The 18,264-nt window shown below is 42.9% G+C and overlaps 1 protein-coding gene across 7 annotated transcripts in view; it reads right to left on the reverse strand.

The window, feature by feature from the left end:
• Positions 1-18,264, reverse strand: part of LPIN1 (lipin 1) — a 512,424-nt gene that overhangs the window by 104,859 nt on the left and 389,301 nt on the right. For all 7 annotated transcript variants that reach the window (XM_086926320.1, XM_086926321.1, XM_086926319.1 and 4 more), the window contains one exon: positions 12,638-12,966. In XM_086926320.1, coding sequence (XP_086782446.1) covers positions 12,638-12,966 — 329 coding nt within the window. The remainder of the gene's footprint in view (positions 1-12,637; positions 12,967-18,264) is intronic.

An 18,264-nucleotide genomic window follows, 5' to 3' on the forward strand; every position in this document is an offset into this window, starting at 1 on the left:
TTATAGTGGACAGAAAATAAGGCTACTTAATGTATATAATAGAGTGCTGTGGGGCCAGGAGGAAACCAATACATTGTATACCCTTGATCTCGCCTTGTCTCACTATGCAGACAACACCCCTACACTAGTTGCGGGTGATTTTAACTGCACGTTTGAACCGCTTGCCCTGATCCCCTCAGATGTGACTGATGACTGGGATAGAGAGTGGCAAATACCACAAATAGATCTCCCCTTAGTTAAGTGGTCCAAGAGAGGTGACCAGTTGTTGGCTCTTACTATACAGCACGATTTGAGAGCCACAAATGGTAGGACCAACTCTGATCCAATGGAGACCCTAATTTAAATAGAATAGGCTATGAAAGTAGAATAGATTATTGTCTGGTATCTCTCAATCTTTGGCATTCAGTTAAAGACATGACAGTGGCCAAGAGGGTCGATAGTGACCACAACACATTAGTACTTATACTCACTAAGCAGGGCACTTTCAAACCAGACGTAAGGGGTAGCCCAGATCTAGGTGTTTTGTCAATTACAAATAACCAGAGAGCAATTAGATGGGATTAGGTTGAGGGACACCCGGGGAAATTAGACGCGGGTAAGAGTCAAGTCCGTCTTTTATTGGAGGAGCTAGCAAATTATCCCATTAACAACATTGTGGAGACACTGGGCTCTAGCCACAAGAGATAAGGGAACTGATAACCCAACCATATAAACCACAGAAAAAGGAAGGGAACTGTACACATCGGAAGTCATCTCGCCAGGGCACTTGATATAACAAGGACTGTAGGCTTTCAAAGGAGGCGCTTATACAGGCCATAAAGCAGAACTCCCGTCCTGAGGTTGTGGCCCTTATAGTTAAGTATAGGCGGGCAATCGAGTCTGCAAAGAAGGAGTGAAAAGGCTCATTGTGGTCCTCTTTAAGGAATGCTCTGTGAGTCAAAGATCCGAAGAGCTTTTGGAACATAACAGCATATTGGCTTAAGGGGAGTGGGAGAGCCCTAGAATTCACAGTTCAGCCCAAGGAGTGGGTAGCACACTTTGTCTCTCTCTACGAATCCAGGAATATAATAGTTGAGGAAGTTTCCCAAGGAAGCGGGATGATGTCTGTCGATGAGGGTGGAGATCTCTCCTTTTCTATAGAAGAAAGACAAGCAGCAATCTACTCCTGCATTTCAGCCCGTACCCCTGAGCCAGATAGAATCTCCAATGATTTATATAAAGAGGATATAACACTCTGGGGATCTTACATAAATCTTTTGACTATCTCAATCTTAGCGGGTACTCCTATTCCTTCCTCTTGCCAAATTGCAGAAGTTGTCCCTATTTATAAAAAGGGGGACAGAGTGAAGGCAGCCAACTATAGGCCAATAAGCCGTATCAACCTCATATAGAAGATTTTCTGTAAGCAAATCCTAGGGAGAATACAGGATTGGATTCTTGAGTCCCGCATTTTAAAAGATTTTCAAGCAGGCTTTCGAGCAAAGATAAGCACATTGGATAAAGCTTTCTGCCTTCTCTACATATATTGGAAGGAAGTGGCAGCTAAGGGAGGAAAGCTTTTTGTGGCCTTTGTTGACCTACGGTCTGCTTGTGAACTAGGCCCGCGTGCAAGGCATTGGAGTATTTTAAAAGAACAGGGTATTCTGATTAATCTTTTAGATGTTTTAATTAGATTACATTCATCCAACACAGCACAGTTGAGGTGGGGGGGGAATTAAGTCACAGATCCCTAACCAATTTGTTTTGGAGTAAGGCAGGGATGTGTTCTAGCCGCCACACTTTTTACCCTTTTTATTAATGGTGTTGTCGATTTTTTAGATAAAGATGTGTGCAATGCCCCAAAAAATCGGTGCAAAAAGAGTTTCTGCCCTTTTTTTTGCCGACGACACGCTTTTAATTTCCAAATCACCGCAGGGACTACAGGCAGCTTTTAAATGATTTTATTAAGTTCTGTGATGATCGAGGGCTAGTGCTAACGAGTCCAAATCCAAATATATGATTTTCTTAAAAAGAGCGGCCAACCCCACTAAAAGATCGGTGTCAATTGGAAACAGTAAGCTGGAGCGGGTTGATGCCTTTGATTATCTTGGCATCCGTCTGACACCAACAATTAACTGGGCTGAACATATTGAGAAAGTTCAAATGCAATTAATGCACCAGACTGCTAACATCACCAAAATACATAGGAAAACACGGTCTAGGCAGCTCGCTCCAGTCCTCAAAATTTATAACACTAAGGTTTTAGGGGGGCACTTTACGGAGCAGAGCTGTTGGGTACTGGCACTACCAATTGCTAGTCTGTAATTGAGAATTGTTTCCTTAGATCTTTGGTGGACTTACCCTCTAGCACTCCGCTGGTGCCCCTTTATTTGGATCTTGCACACAGACAGATAGTACATAAATTAAACTACAAACTTCTAATGTTGTGGCACAGGTTATGGTGAGTGGATGAGCTTGCCTCTTACCGGGAGCCATTAATTGAGCTGCTGAGGTTACTATCAATATCCTCGATCCCCTGTTTCAGATCACTAAGAGAGTTACTGGGGAGGCTTGGGATGGAGGGGTTTTGGACAAACCCGGAAAGTCTGGCCATCATACCAAGAGTAAGGCTGAAAGAAAGGTTTTGGGAAGCTATATCAACAAAAGCACTGGTAAAAACCGAGGGACGCCTGATGCTTTCTGTTTTGAGGGCACAATAGATGAAATTTTCCCCGCAATGGCATGTAAATTATATCTCCAGTTCCATTACAAGACCCTCCCTACAAAGCAGTTCTGTTTAAAGTGGTGTAATGAAGTTATTAACAACAAACTTTGTCCAGCGTGTAATGCCAGTTCAGAAACTATTGTACATCTGTTATTTTGTTTCCCATACTACAAATATTCAGGGGAAAAATTGATATTTCCATTGGGTAAAGTAGTCCGTCCGGGCCACTACCTTGAGGTACTAAGAATCTTGATTATTGATACTCGTGGAGCAGTGGTTTTTGGCCTGTCGAGATACTGGCATGCTCTTTGGATTAGGCGCACTAAATGTGCTTTATGATGAAGCAAATTTTTTGCACCTGTGATTTTAAACATATTTTTAAGGTAACAATGTTACCTAAGATTACCTTTTTACATGTTGTATTTTATATATAATGAGCTGCGTACTTTTATGATCTTCTATGATCGAAATAAAGTTGATGATGATAACCACTCAGCCTACTGAAAGCATTTTGCACTATTTCCCCAGATATTGAAGTTTGCATAAATATTTACCACTCATCCCGATATAATATTTGAGTATGTTCTACACAAGAGTTAAAATGTTGAATAATGCTTTCAGCGGCTAGGTTAGAGGATCCATCAGCACTAACCCGCAGCATATACATGTAGTTAAAGAAGTGCATTAGCCACAATTACTAATTAGCGTGTTTAGCACAACCTTCTTACTTGCCTTTGGAAAACTCTTTTTCTGAAACGTCGAAGATTTAAGCACAAAAAATCCCTATATACAGATGAATATGGATGAATATTTTACTGCAAAAAAATGGATTTACTTTGCCCACTTGGTTTATATCTATATTTAACATCATTGGTCATTTCTATTGCAACGTGTTAACGTGTATGAATACAAAAAAATATCAATTTCAAGTCTATGCGTTATTTATGCATTTTGTGATTGCTATTAGTTTATTACAAAATGGTAGCACCTCTGTGATGATTTGTGTACACATTATAAATGCCTACAGACAAAAGTGAATGAATGAAACAGTATTTGTTAAGCGCATAGCTACCCATGGGCATCCCAGCGCTATGGCAGTAACAGAGAAGGGGCATTGCAGCACACTTTGGGGAACAGCCAGGTCTTCCGTAATTTCCGAAAGGCTAGCTGGCTAGACTCCCTACGTAGGCTGAGGGGGAGAGTATTCCACAGCTTTGCGGCATTATAAGAGAATAGGCAACCGCCACTTCTGGCTCTTTTAACCCTGGGAACTACGACCAGGCCTAGATCGTCTGAGAGGAGCCATCTATTCGCTATATAAGGCTGGACCAGGGAGTGGTTGATCGCAGTCAATCAATCAATTTGTAAAGCGCACTTCTTACCCGTGAGGGTCTCAAGGCGCTGGGGGTGGGGGGTGCTGCTACTGCTCGAAAAGCCAGGTCTTGAGGAGTCTCCTGAAGGACAGCAGGTCTTGGGTCTGCCGTAGGTGGATGGGAAGGGTGTTCCAGTTCGCAGGGCCATTCAATGTTAACATCTTGTGGATGATGCACATGGCCTTAAAGTTGACTCTCTCCCAAACGGGGAGCCAGTGAAGGGACCTCAAGGTGGGCTTTGCAGATTGCTGGATTGAGGTTCCCCCAAGGATTTTTGCAGTGCAGTTTTGCACCGTTTGGAGTTTTGTGAAGGTCGAGGCTGGAGCTCCAAGGTAAAGGGCATTCCTGTAGTCCAGGCGGGAGAGAATTGCCGCCTGATTCATGAAGCAAAATTGCACTCGCAAAGGGCAAGATTCTCACAGCCTGATTCATGTAGGTAAATTGCACTCGCAAAGGGCCAGATTCTCAGAATCTGGCCCTTAGCGAGTGCGATTTTTGCATTTGGTATTCATGATACCAAATGCAAAAATCGCTATGTAAGAATTCGCATATTTGCGTGGAATGGCATTTAAAGAATCTCTGATAGAGATTCCTCAAATGCTATTCATGACACACAACAAAATTGCGATTTTGGACTTTTGGGGCCGCTATTTACCGACAGGTCAGACCTGTCGGTAAATATCAAAAACTCAGAAAAATGCTTTTAAAAGCATCATTCAAAGTTGCATGTAGCACACACACATGTCCTTTGGACATGTGTGTGCGCAACACCTGTCCAAAAGGGCATTTTAGGGGTGCTACAGGGCGTCCTTTGGACACCCCTGGCACCCTTAAAATCGCTATCTCAGTTGCGAGTAGCAAATTGCTACTCGCAAATCACCATTCATTCCAATGGGCCTCTTGGCCCATAGGAATGATTGGGGAGTATTTGCGAGTAGCAAATTGCTACTCGCAAATAAAGAACATGTAGGAATCGCTATTTAAGTAGCAATTCCTACATGAATGCCGTTTTGCGTGTCCTCAATAGCGATTCGCTATGATTCGCTATTAGGGACACGCAAAACGGCATGTACATGAATCAGGCTGTCAGAATCTTGCCTTTTGCGAGTGCAATTTTGGCATTTGGGATTCACAATCCCAAATGCTAAAATCGCTAATGAGGAATTAGCAAATATGCGAGGATTAGCATTTAAGGAATCTCTATTAGAGATTCCTTAAATGCTATTCATGACACTTGCAAAAATTGCGATTTAGCAAAATTGGGCCGCTATTTACCGAGAGGTCAGACCTCTCGGTAAATAGCAAAAACATAGAAAAATGCTTTTAAAAGCATTTTTCTAAGTTGCATGTTGCACACACACATGTCCTTTGGACATGTGTGTGCGCAACACCTGTTCAAATGTGCATTTTAGGGGTGCTACAGGGTGTCCTTTGGACACCCCTGGCACCCTTAAAATCGCTATCTGATTTGTGAGTAGCAAATTGCTACTCGCAAATAAGGGATACTCCCCATTAATTCCTATGGGCCTTTTGGCCCATAGGAATGAATGGGGAGAAATTCCTTTTTTTTGCGAGTAGCAAATTGCTACTCGCAAATAGAGAACATGTAGGAATCGCTATTGATTTAGCAATTCCTACATGAATGCCGTTTTGCGTGTCCTCAATAGCGAGTCGCTATGATTCGCTATTAGGGCCACGCAAAACGGCCCGTACATGAATCAGGCTGTAAGTGCCTGTACCATAAGCTTTCTTGCCTGGCAGGGGAGGAGTGGAAGCACTTTGCAGAACATCCATAGCAGGATGCCGCAACCTTCCATGTCTGGACCAGAAAGCTGAGATCTTGATCCAGCCAAATACCCAGACTCTTCAGCTAGGTCTTAGGGACCGGGACAGGGCCCATGCAAGCTGGCCATAAAAGATCTGCCTTGAAGAGAGCTGGATTACCAAGAAGCATCAACACGGTCTTGTCACTGTTGAGTTTTAAGTATGATTGATTTGTCCATTTGACTACCTCTTCTAGGCAGGGACAGAGGCCAATAGAGGTATTAACCGAATGGTTCAGAGCTACGAACAGTTGCAAGATGGCACGCATAATACAATGAAGCAATGGAATTATAAAAGTATGTTTTCAATTTCTATGCACGTGTGTGTCATGCCTTTTCTTTTCAAATAGGTGTAACATTATTTATTACCACTGTTGAGTGTAGGAAGGGCTCATGCCTCGTGAGAGGTGAAATCTGGAGAGGGTCATGATGCCAGTACTCTCCATCAACAATCATAATAAATAGCATACTATATTCTGCACATTTGGGTCATGCCACAGCATTTTTATGGTTTAACAAAAAAGATATGTAACCAAAACAAGGATGTAAGGGTTTAAAATGTGTGCAGTACCATAAAACATCTTGAAGAGGCTTGTGATCATTAGAGTAATTGTTGTGTAAAGTAATCGGAATATACAATGTGTGAATCGGTATCAAGTTCGATCTACTGTGCTAATAAGTTGCAATATGACATTAGTACTGTACATAAAAATGTGTGACTTCGCCCTTTTTAGTAGCATTGCTCAAAATAATGTGTTATTGAACAACATTTACTTCCATTGTAGTGGCATAAATATACACGTGTGTGTGCTTGCGTGTGCGTGAGTTTATTTTTATGAAATCATGAGGCTGGATCTTGGCCGGACCTAACCAGATAATTCCATATGGATAACTACATGCTGTGCAATAATAGTCTTACTAACAGCCTGATTCATAAAGCTTTTTTGCGCTCGCAAAGGGCCGGATTCTGAGAATCCGGCCCTTTGCGAGAGCGATTTTTGCATTTGGGATTCAGCATCCCAAATGCAAAAATCGCTAATTGCGATGTCGCAAATGTGCGAGGAATGACATTTAAGGAATCTCTATTAGAGAGTCCTTAAATGCAATTCAACATCAAATTTAAATTTGCGAATTCGCAATTACTTGCCGCTATTTACCGAGAGGTCAGACCTCTCGGTAAATAGCAAAAACATAGAAAAATGCTTTTAAAAGCATTTTTCTAAGTTGCATGTTGCACACACACATGTCCTTTGGACATGTGTGTGCGCAACACCTGTTCAAATGTGCATTTTAGGGGTGCTACAGGGTGTCCTTTGGACACCCCTGGCACCCTTAAAATCGCTATCTGATTTGCGAGTAGCAAATTGCTACTCGCAAATAAGGGATACTCCCCATTCATTCCTATGGGCCTTTTGGCCCATAGGAATGAATGGGGAGAAATTCCTTTTTTTGCGAGTAGCAAATTGCTACTCGCAAATAGAGAACATGTAGGATTCGCTATTGATTTAGCAATTCCTACATGAATGCCGTTTTGCGTGTCCTCAATAGCGAGTCGCTATGATTCGCTATTAGGGCCACGCAAAACGGCCCGTACATGAATCAGGCTGATAGTGATTTCCTACTGAAATCTTATTGTAGGTAAGCTTTTCTGCCACAAGATGGCACTAAACGACTTCTTGTAAAAGGTACGCGCCGTTGGAACTATCTAAATGTAGCTTTCTTCTGGGAAACCTTCGGATTTTGTGGAATTCTGATAGCATTTTTACGGTACATACAGAATACAGCGATATGGAGAACACATTGTTTCACAATACTCTTCAAATACTGAGCATTCTGGAATTATAACCAAAACTCCGAGTATGTGAACGAGAACTGGAAATGTTTGTGAGTTTGAAACAACTGCTAGTTGCAAAACGTTCTCTGCAGGTGTTCAAAGCAATTTCAACAAATTGGTGGGCAAGATTTGGAGGTTCGGGCGACTGAATGCGCTGTTCTAAGTCACCTTTCGGGAGCTCACGCAGCTACTTCAGAAGTCAAATGTCACACAAAGGTGCTCTACCTTTATGGTGGCCTGAACTAAACAAAGGCTTACAGCGGGAAAATATACACATAATTTAATTCATGAAAATGAAAAGCTGCAAATAAATCCTTTTTACAGAAAGAGATACTCAAGATTCACCATTAAAATATATTTAACCTAAGGTTGTCCAAAATTGTAAACATTTTTCTCACATAATGTTTCGAAAACGCAAAAAAATGACGCTTTTGAAGCAAAATGTGATTTTCCACTATCTTGTATATATTTTTTATTTTTTTAGCAGGAGACTGGTTTGAACAGAAAATATCTCTAGGCAAGACATTTTATATGTGGACCAGTCTCCCGCTGGCATCTCATGGTTTTTTTTTTTTTTTTCCAAGAGGTGCAAGGTCGGGTAATACAAGTTACACAAAATCCTGTAATGCAAAAGGTTGAGAAATGCCATGAATTTCCTGCATTTTGCATGTTTCGTTAAAATTTCACTCTGCCTATCTATAACATATGAGTAAGTGTCTCTTTTTGCATAATCGCTCCCATTTTTAACCCCTCCCATGCTCGTGACGGAACCGTTCCGTCACGAGCCTCGGGTGGGCTGTGCTGGTGACGGAACGGTTCCGTCACGGCCCTCTCGCCGCGCCTGCGCGGCACTAATTCCGTGCCTGCGCTAACGTTCTGAGGCGCGGGTGGGGCCGTGACGGAACCGTTCCGTCACAAGCACAGCTCACCCGCGTGCCGTGACGGAGCGGTTCCGTCACAAGCACGGGACCGCCGCGCGGTCCCCCCACCCCCTTAGCACTGCGGCGGAATAGCCGCCGCAGTGAAGGGGTTAAAGGAATGATGTTGCTAGGTTTTGAACTCTGCACATTGAGATTCAGCTGCCCTATCACTGGTGTATGTGCTCAATAACATGGTAAAACTGGCTAATCTCCAAACTGGGCTGTAGGCCATAGTATATGGAGTAAGAAAATACACTACTGGCATAGAAAGTTAAATGTCACCTGTAGACTGCAATGCCTATTGTGCCATCCACGAGGCTGTCAAGGAAAATATAGCTTCAGACCAACATGGGTAGACTGACTCCTAAAGCGTTTAAACCTGCAAGTAGGCTTGTCAAAATAAACCTCTTGACAGGAGGGAACCCCTACATTTAAATATTAAGTAAGTCACCTCTAGGTAAGCCTTGCAGACTAGAAAGTAGAATGCCTGGCATTTTAGTGTGTCACAAATAAAAATGAATTGTTTGCACGTTCCTACACCGATCAGCCTCCAAAACCTATTTTCACTGTTAGGGATGTAGCTGGTTCGATGAAAAAAAAAGCTAAAGTACAATTAATGGGTTGATCCTGCATCTTTGGATTGAAGTATGCTACATAGAGGGTTTTTGATGTTTTTTCATGTAAATCAAAAAAACACGCTTTTTGATTTTTGTTAAAAATCTATTTCAATGGTGAAGTTGGAGTTTTGATAAATATATAGGAAAACTAACTTTTAAAAAGTTATACTTTCCCTGCCTTATGGGCTGGCTCGGGAGGGGAAAGTGACCTATTTTGAAATGATATTTACAACAAGGGGTGGTGAGGGACAGAGTCTCTGAATTAAACAGAATACTCTCACCCAGTCAAGAGATCAGGGCTAGATCCAACACCGTTTTTTAGCTCACTGCACCATCCCAGTTTCAGAACCTGGCTGTATGCAAATTAGTCTGTTCCTGTCCCAGTGCATGATGGGAACAGGGCAAACCAAACTACAAAAGCCAATTCTTACACTGGGAAGGAAACAAGCTACCGGGTCCGACAGCAGGCAGATGTGAGTTTTACTGGCATTTCAGCCGTCTTCGGCCGGCTTGCTTGAATCCTGATGGTGCAATGAGCAAGGTGATGAGATAAATAACGGTGATGGATCAAGCCCTGATCGTTGGACTGGGTAAGAGTGGTCTGCTTAATTCAGACACTCTGTTCATCACCACCCCCTTTTCTGAATCGTTTTTGGCCACTATAGGTGTGGCAGGGTATACTCAGACATGAGTCCCTTTCTCACTGCTCCATCAGGATTCAAGCAAGCCGGGCCGAAGACGGCTGAAATGCCAGAAATCGGTCCCCGGTAGCTTGTCTCCTTTCTGGTGAAGAATTGGCTTGGTAGTTTAGTCTGCCCTGTTCCCATGATGCACTGGGCCAGGGACAGAATGATTTGCATATAGCCAGGTTCTGAGCTGGGATGGGGCAGTGAGATAAATAACGGTGATGGATCAAGCCCTGATCGTTGGACTGGGTAAGAGTGGTCTGCTTAATTCAGACACTCTGTTCATCACCACCCCCTTTTCTGAATCGTTTTTGGCCACTATAGGTGTGGCAGGGTATACTCAGACATGAGTCCCTTTCTCACTGCTCCATCAGGATTCAAGCAAGCCGGGCCGAAGACGGCTGAAATGCCAGAAACCGGTCCCCGGTAGCTTGTCTCCTTTCTGGTGAAGAATTGGCTTGGTAGTTTAGTCTGCCCTGTTCCCAAGATGCACTGGGCCAGGGACAGACTGATTTGCATATAGCCAGGTTCTGAGCTGGGATGGGGCAGTGAGATAAATAACGGTGATGGATCAAGCCCTGATCGTTGGACTGGGTAAGAGTGGTCTGCTTAATTCAGACACTCTGTTCATCACCACCCCCTTTTCTGAATCGTTTTTGGCCACTATAGGTGTGGCAGGGTATACTCAGACATGAGTCCCTTTCTCACTGCTCCATCAGGATTCAAGCAAGCCGGGCCGAAGACGGCTGAAATGCCAGAAACCGGTCCCCGGTAGCTTGTCTCCTTTCTGGTGAAGAATTGGCTTGGTAGTTTAGTCTGCCCTGTTCCCAAGATGCACTGGGCCAGGGACAGACTGATTTGCATATAGCCAGGTTCTGAGCTGGGATGGGGCAGTGAGATAAATAACGGTGATGGATCAAGCCCTGATCGTTGGACTGGGTAAGAGTGGTCTGCTTAATTCAGACACTCTGTTCATCACCACCCCCTTTTCTCTATTTTGAAATGAAGCAGGGAAGTTTAGAAGTTTCAAGAAACTTAGCCATCGTAAAAGAGACCAGAGGGAGACTAGTACTGGAGAAGAGGGGTCTTTTGATCCCACAACATACTTTAGGCTCTTGGCTGTAGTCTCAGTGGAGGCAAAAGCTGGCCCCAGAACCAGTTTAGAGTGGCTGAGTGGGAATTGACTGCTCATTACCTTACATACACACCTCTAGGTACTCTACAAGCTCTCTCCAGGGAAAGAAATATTTTGCCATGTTGGGTTTCACTGAGAACGGTGCACTGTGGAACAGTGTGCAGTAAGGCAAACAGGATGTGCTGCAAAAGTGGGAAGGTCTGCCCTTAGGAGCTCTTTACCCATTGGTCAGGGAGGGCACAGGAGTCACCCTAATCCACTAGCTAGTTAATTGAACAAAGATAGCACCTCATTACCAGCTCATCAGCACACTTTCTGGTCTTGTGGCAAAACATAAGACTAGACCTACTGTCTGTAACTTTTGTGGAGACCTTGATTTTTAAAAATTGTATTTATGTAAAATAAAGGTTTTGAATCAGCTAACATTCCACATCAAAACTTTACCTGGAGTCATGATAATATAATATATAATATACCAATGGTGTGCGTTAGAGATGTGGCATAAAAATCTGATGTAAGTGCATTTCACAAATTAACTTTTATTTTATCAAATACATGTCAACAGAAGAATAAAACCTCCATTTCCTTCAGGAGCTCTATCTACTTTTCCAGCAAGATGGCTCAGCTATTCAAACGTTTGCTGCCTTATGTCTGATTTGACCTGCATGTCGACAGTTTGTATCCCAGCAAGGACGCGTGGGTCAAACATCGTTACAAAGTAACTAAACTGAGTCCCATTAAAATAGCACTGACCATTTAGAGTGGTGACAGATGAGATGGCAATACTGGTATGGATCACTCTATAAAATGCAGTTATTATATGTAGACTAATAAGCGGCGACTCAGGGCCTCATCGTGGTTGGTTCCATTCTGACATCTGTGCCGCCCCCTTCCTCCCTTTATTTCTTACCGAGTCAATAAATGTGGCACCTAGAATAACCTCAAAAGAAAGCAGTGCAGTCATCCAGGCCAAATATGAGCAACCCTGCTTTGCCTGACTTTTCATAATCGTTAGGTAAGTAAACAAACAGATTTAGTCCTACTTTCCCACCATTTGAATTCCTAGAGTGGCCTTAACCCTTTCCAGGCGGCCGCGATTCCCCTGGTATTCTGTAAACAGCACGAACAGGGGCGGGCCGTGACGAACCCCAGCCGTCATCAGCACACGAGCACCGTAGTGCATGACGGCTGGGGTTCGTCATCAGCATGGAAGGGGTTAAAGTCAAGTCAACCCAGCCGGGGTAACTTATTAATTTTAATAGTTTCTTCTCTAGTGTCAATTTTTCTGCGGAACAAAACAGTTCCCCTTATTACAAAAGATGTCTAGCCGCAGTTGTACTCAAGGCTGCCACTCTGAGGAAATCTGGTAATGTCTCTTGCAAAATATTCCCTTTTGGCTGAAACAAACAATATTGTTTCACATGCCTTGGTGCCTCTGACACAATAAATGACATCTGGTGAGTGGTAACTGGATTATGGATATAATACAAGCCTCTTTGCATTATAGAGATCATAGCATCCTGCATCAGAACAAACATGTTGTACCTTCCATGGTCCAGTGGCTCGTTTTCCTCGTCCGAACTCATCTCGATAGGAAACATATCTTCTTCTTCAGTGGTATCTCGGTTATCGTCTCGCTTTATATTGTCTAGTTTGGATTTGCGCCGCTTCCGCCGTCTTTTCTTCACAGAGCCACACAGGGCTGAACTCTCCGTTCCGCTCTGGGACATGTATGTGGTGGTGGAGGCTTGCGCCGTCCCAGCAGCATCCAAGTTTCTCACTCTGTCTATGGAGTTCCTTTTCAACTGGGCTTCAATTAAAGTCAGTCCCTCTAAGAGAATGGGGGATGTAGCCAGATGAGAAGGAATGATTTCCTGAGGGAAAACATGAAAAGCACATCAATTAGACTGACATATGCGTATTGATATCCATATTTAAAAAATGAAATATATCAAGTATAAGAGTAACACCTTGAGGACTTCGTATCAGCCAAAGACAAAAAGATAGCAACCAACCTCGGGACCCAACACTCTCCAACTTCCAAGATTTGCTTTTCTATCAGGGCCTTGGAAATGTGCGATACTTTAACAAGGATCATAAGCCACTGTTTTTTTGCATCGAGACAGAGATGCAATTCCACGAAAGGCTTCCTATTCTGGATCTGGTTTTATAAATATTTTCCAGTGAGTAGCTGTGTCTTACCTCCAGGGCTATCTTACTTCTGGAAAGACACGAGTAAGCCACACCTATTCCTGAAGTAAGAAATAACTACCCAAATTAAGTGCATTGGTTATCTATCCTGGAAAATAAGTAACTCGCTCCTAAAACAGGACTATGACTCAACTGACAGAGAGAGATCTGTGAATTAGGTCCCTGGTTGTTCCTGGTATGCGGCTAGTTGATTTCGCCTTTCCCTGGTGTAGTACTTTCCACAGTGCTGCCGCCATCTATAAAATCACCCCTACTTGGCCCTCACCTCTTGCACATTTCGGGGCAAATTTATGTTAACTGGCGCATCCCCAGGGATGCGCCAATTAATGTACGCCACAGTGCGCCACAGCTCCGCCACCCATGGTGCGCCGCATTTATAATGCGGTGCACCATGGTGCAAAAACGGCACAGATGCGTGACGCATCTGTGCCGGAAATGTGGCACATTGCTGGAGTTGCGTCGCAAGCGCGACGCAGCTCCAGCAAGGCTCGGGGGTGCCCCATCTTCACAATGCTGCGTCAAGACCTACGCCTGCTTCAAGCAGGCGCAGGGTTTTGACGCAGCATTGGCCTGAAAGTGACTGAGTGAAATCTCATAGATTTCACTCAGCCACTTTCAGGAGGCGTTCCTGCGCAGGAACGCCCCCCCCCACCACCACCCCCTCCCCTGCGCAGGAACGCCTCCTTATGGCGCAGGGCTTTACAACGTGACGCATCTCCTAGATGCGTCACGTTGTTAATAGGGCGCATTGTTTGCGCCGCCGTTGCGTCAAATAAAGTGATGCAATTGTGGCGCAAAGAGGCGCAAGGGCATCATAAGTCTGCCCCTTCCTTTTTTACTTGTTCTAATCGGCAATATCTGAACAATGTCAAACAATGCTCTGACAATTATTGTCTCTACATTTCAGCAACATGTAATTCTTTTGTGCACAACCAGTTGTTTTAATACAAAAGAAATGTGTGAGACTGCATGTTTAAGCAAAGCACTACTAGCAGAAATTGTAAAATTTGTATTCCTACTTCCTACCACTGAGTGTACTGGCACGGCAAAAGGATATGGTCAGATGATCTTGACCTAAACTACCCATTGTCTGCATTTATATACGTCTAAATTGCCATTCAGGAAAACAAAAAAGATAAACACAAAAACCAAAAAAAGCAATGCAGGTAATGCTTCAATTATTCTCCGCCACTTGCTCTTGGGAGTGTTCCATTCCATTATGTTTTGCTCGTTGTGTTAATCTATCGGTTTTTGCCCTAATCCCAAAAAGACAGTGCAGGTTGACCGGCTTTGAAACAGAGGCAATACCAGGCATGTGTTTGCTTAGTTGTGCCTCATCGGTCAAGTGCTGCTTGTGTCATACAGCACAGCAAGCTACCAAACCAAGATGTGGACATACCCATCTCACCCATCTCACTTGGGTCATCTAATGAAAAGAGAAAAATTACCATCCATAACCCTTGCAACTTTATTCCTCTGTCTTTCTGAAACAGAGTGTCTGCTGTAGGTTTTAACGTTTAAAGCACCCTTTTCTACCCAAAACGTCCAACTCTATCAGCACAGTTCTCATCTGTCCAAGAATAAACAAAGTCTGCAGCTGCCTGAAAATGTATGAGTCGGGATCTTTTGCTGAACTAATCTCAATCGTAGAAATGAGAATTCAGAAAATACTGTGATGCAAGTGTATGTCTCTTTATGATCAGTTTCACAAAGGGACAGACATGAGGTTTGATGAGGTGGTGGTGGGGGGTAGGGGGTCTTCGTTGAGAAACAGTCCCTGCATGCCCAATATTACTTTAGTAAATCTGAAATGGCTACAGCATAATAGTTTTACCCAGAAAAGTACCCACAGCACCAAATATTAGATTATTAGATTTGAGCTGGTAGTAATGTTCCCCTAAAAAAAGACAGTGACCCGCAGTGCACATCTTGAAATTTTTAGAAGAAAAGATGGTCTGAGTGACCCAGCACCCAACTACTGTGGACTGCTTCTACTGTTGACTGCATATTTTACCACACTTTCTCCTCTTCCCTTCAAATTTCCCACCTCGCACTTGATAGACGACCCCAGTACCGACAAAATGAAAGACACTTCATGATGACAACAGCAAGATGAGTATATTCTGGACGTGGAGCCAGACCTTGTCGCTTGCTATTCAGCGGTGGTGAAATGTGACATTTAGCTGAGCCAGCAAAGTCCTGCTCATGGTTTCCCCTACACCGACATCTGGCCTGGTGTTCTTCACTTAGGCCTACATGGCTCAGAGCTTAATTTGTGGTCAGGGGCTCACTGCAGCTTGCACCACACATGCTGCAAATCGTGGTAACAACACTACTTTGAACTATCACACTCTTACAAGTGTAACAACTCGGATTATTTCAGGCATCCAAAGCTATAAGTATGGCTTGGGTGGCAGGTATCAGTAATTTTTTGTGTATATTTAATCAATAATTCTCTGTTGCTTTGGCCATCTGTACATTATCCACACAGTATGTACTTACTTTTATGATAAAAAATGTTATCGAATAAAGTATTACAACAACCACACAGTGCCACCTTGTGGCAGACTGTCAGAACCATCAGTGTTGACAACTGAGTGCCGGTGCCAAGTGCTGGAAACCACCAGCTCAAATTAAACACTGGCTCAGCTTCAAGGGGTGAAATGAATGTGGCATTTGATTTCAGTATCAGGGACTCAAGTAAATGCCAGGCCACAGACACGATCATCATCAAATGCCAGCATTCCTTTGATTGTTCTGTTCAAACCTGTCTTTAGGATAACAAAACATTACCATACAAGGCAGCCAGTATTATCTTAAAGACAAAGTAAAGAGCTTGAGCGTGCCCTCACAAGAGCAAACAGAGGAAAAGGCAAAGTGTTTACACAGAGCGGAAAAAGCAGTGTCTATATGTACGAACACATTTTCCAATAGACACAGAATAGGAAAAACGTTTAATACATCAGACCCCAAGTTCGCTGCCAGCCACGTCTGTCAGGGTAAATGTGTTCACGACATCAAGCACACGAACCAGTAACACAGACTCCACTGGGATTTGCCTGGATGGAGCTTGAACGAATATGGTCCTTTGGGGGTTTGTAGAGCTAACAACATCCAGGTGCTTAAGAACAGAGATCTAAATACCCAGCACAAAGGAAGGCGGTGTCTTATGGCTGCGGATTACATGAAGTGTAAACCTTGTGCTCTTGGTATGGTTCACGAGCACGTCAATAGGCTCAATTGCATACCATTGTTGCTTAGTTCAGGAGAAAACAGGTTGTCTCAGTATGCTGTACATTATTTACTGTATTAAGCAATAATAATTATCCTAACAAACATTGCTAACGTTGCAGTTACAGTGTATACAACTGGAAAAAATCTAATTAATTTAATTAATATTGCAGTGTGTCACAATTTTTATTTGACATGCAGCCAAACCTGCTACAGGCAGTAATCATAATATACACCATTTAAATGACACGTTTACATGTGCATGTGATTTTTGTTTGTATCATAAGACTAGGTGGGAACACATTGTCCAAGGAAAGCTTGTCTCTCTTGGTTAATTTATGTAATTTGGCTATGAAGCATGGTCGGAGCCATGCTTCAGTATGATCTTGCTCAGATTTAGGGACTGTGGAACATATAAGTGTGGAAAGATATATCTAAAAAGAACAAGAACACAACTCACACAATTTGACTCTCAAGAACTATAGAAGGTTTTAATAATGAATTCAATCAGGTTTTCATACTCGCCACCCCAATAGAGGAAGCAAACATTGGCAATTATAATCTAAGAGCGTAGATTCATTTACCTATATAACTACTGACTGACTGTGTACTATGCGAATGCAAATTCACATATGTGCCTTAGCATGTGCTGCTATATTTTATTAATCAATTATGGTTTGTGTTTTTGCCCGCTTGTAGCCCCCTGAAGCCGCAGCTTTATTCCACACTTACATGCATGTTAATTGAGTTCTTCTATTGTTATTCCATGTTATTTACTGTACGTTTTAGCGGAACCATTCTAGTAAGCGTAGCCTAGTTTTGAAGTTGGCACATCGAAGTGAGGATTTGAAAAAGGAGTAATGTCAGCTCTTGTTGGCAATACATGTTTCTTTTACGTCAATCATCTGCCATTCTTCCCACTAGAACAGTCTGGCTCTTGCTCATTAGTGTCTATGGGTAGGTTTGGATTGTATCACCTGCTCTTGCTTCCATTCACTTGCATTGAGAATTTTTTTTTATAAATGTTGTATCAAAATGTATGGATTTTGGCACTACATGCTCCAATTGATTGAGGGTGAAGCTCTGTTCCACTGAAAAGGAAATTAGCTTGCTTATTTTGAATGCATGCTGGCTATTTTTGCATTAAACACATTTGACTTCTATGCGCTATCCCAAATGTCTGTTCTTTCATTTACAAGTCATAATTACAAATATGGAAGGAAGTAATCCAGGATAGAGGAGGTTTGCGTATTGCGTACATCCTTGTTGATCAGCATTCATTACAAACCACTTGCATTTCACCTGATCAGGCGTACCTTTGGGCTTATTGCCAACATAGGTACAAAAAAGTAGTGCATGGTGATGTAATTGGTCAAACATGGGCCTACTTGACCAAAGAAGGGTAACCAAGCAAGAGGCGGAGGCTCCAAACAAATTGTATTGCTAACAGAAGGTAAAACAAAACTGCAAATTACACACATTAAAAGGGACAGGGGCAGGGATATTTCAAATTGTTTTTGATTGCAATGTACCCCAAATGTAACCAAAAAGAGAAACACAAGAAGAAGTAGATAGGTTTTTCAAGAAAATATAGGAATGCATGGTGACTTTGTTACAAGGAAGCTTGACCAGTGTGCATATAAATCATGTAGCAAATGTACAATTTTGTGCTGTATGGACACAGCATTGTTAAGGTGATATGTCGATTTTCCTGCTGTGAGATCTGATGG

Source organism: Lissotriton vulgaris, chromosome 6 (assembly GCF_964263255.1).
Source record: "Lissotriton vulgaris chromosome 6, aLisVul1.2, whole genome shotgun sequence".
In the NCBI taxonomy this organism is placed as follows: Eukaryota; Metazoa; Chordata; class Amphibia; order Caudata; family Salamandridae; genus Lissotriton; species Lissotriton vulgaris.